Genomic DNA, 1232 nt, shown 5'->3' on the forward strand with positions numbered 1-1232 from the left:
CCAGAACCAGAACCAGAACCAGAACAGACAGGTGGTGATGAGTTTGGTTTACCTTCTCGCAGTCGTTCTTCAGGCTCTGGATCAAATCTGTCTGCTGGTCCGGCTGGTCCCTCAGACCCCTCTGTGTGTCCCACCAACCTGAAAGGACAAGAAGACCTTCATGGTTCTGAGTTCTGAGGTTCCTCTGGTCCAATCTGTCCAGCAAAGATGGAGTTTTGTGTTTTTTATCAGCTGGAAACTGGTGTTTTCATGAAAATTTGGTTTCTTTTTGTTCTGCAGACGCCTCCGATCGGACCGGGACCACCTGACAGTTTCACATCGGACCAGGACCACCTGACAGTTTCACATCGGACCAGGACCACCTGACAGCCTCTGATCGGACCAGGACCACCTGACAGCCTCTGATCGGACCAGGACCACCTGACAGTCTCACATTGGACCAGGACCACCTGACAGTCTCACATCGGACCGGGACCACATGACAGCCTCTGATCGGACCAGGACCACCTGACAGTCTCACATCGGACCGGGACCACCTGACAGCCTCACATCGGACCAGGACCACCTGACAGTCTCACATCGGACCAGGACCACCTGACAGCCTCTGATCGGACCAGGACCACCTGACAGTCTCACATCGGACCGGGACCACCTGACAGTCTCACATTGGACCGGGACCAGCTGACAGCCTCTTATCGGACCAGGACCACCTGACAGTCTCAGATCGGACCAGGACCACCTGACAGCCTCTGATCGGACCAGGACCACCTGACAGTCTCAGACAGGACCAGGACCAGCTGACAGCCTCTGATCGGACCAGGACCACCTGACAGCCTCTGATCAGACCAGGATCAGCTGACAGCTGGTGTAGGGCTACCTGTGTTGTTGCTGATGAGCTCTCTGAGCTGAGCCAGCTGGTTCTGGTCCACCTTCTGTTCCTCTAACGCTGCCGTGCGAGCTTCCACCTGGCTGAGCTTCTCCTGCAGGTTGTTGAGGTTCCTCACCGTCTCCTGGTTCCACGCTGACCCCCCAGCCTTCTGGGACAGGTTCAGGTGAGCAGTGATTGGGTCAGGGACCTTGTCACCTTCAGTCTGTGGTTCTGGGGTCCTGGGGGGGTCATGTTGGACCTGTGAGGGTGACCCATATGGGACAGAGTCGTCCACTCTCTGTGCAGAGACGTCGGGAGAACGAGGAGCTGCTGGTGTGATGGCGTGGTCATCGGGGAGGGGAGG

General features: G+C 57.1%; 1 protein-coding gene across 1 annotated transcript in view; it reads right to left on the reverse strand.

Annotated features, from left to right (window-relative positions):
- Nucleotides 1–52: 52 nt before the first annotated feature.
- Nucleotides 53–1232, reverse strand: part of LOC106510748 (titin) — a gene marked incomplete at its 3' end in the record, with an annotated part of 8882 nt that continues 7702 nt past the window's right edge. The window contains 2 exon segments of the mRNA XM_013999460.1: nt 53–138; nt 878–1232. Of these exon segments, the coding sequence (XP_013854914.1) occupies nt 53–138; nt 878–1232 (441 nt within the window).

The sequence above is a fragment of the Austrofundulus limnaeus genome, unplaced genomic scaffold, assembly GCF_001266775.1.
Source record: "Austrofundulus limnaeus strain Quisiro unplaced genomic scaffold, Austrofundulus_limnaeus-1.0 Scaffold2300, whole genome shotgun sequence".
Lineage (NCBI taxonomy): Eukaryota > Metazoa > Chordata > Actinopteri > Cyprinodontiformes > Rivulidae > Austrofundulus > Austrofundulus limnaeus.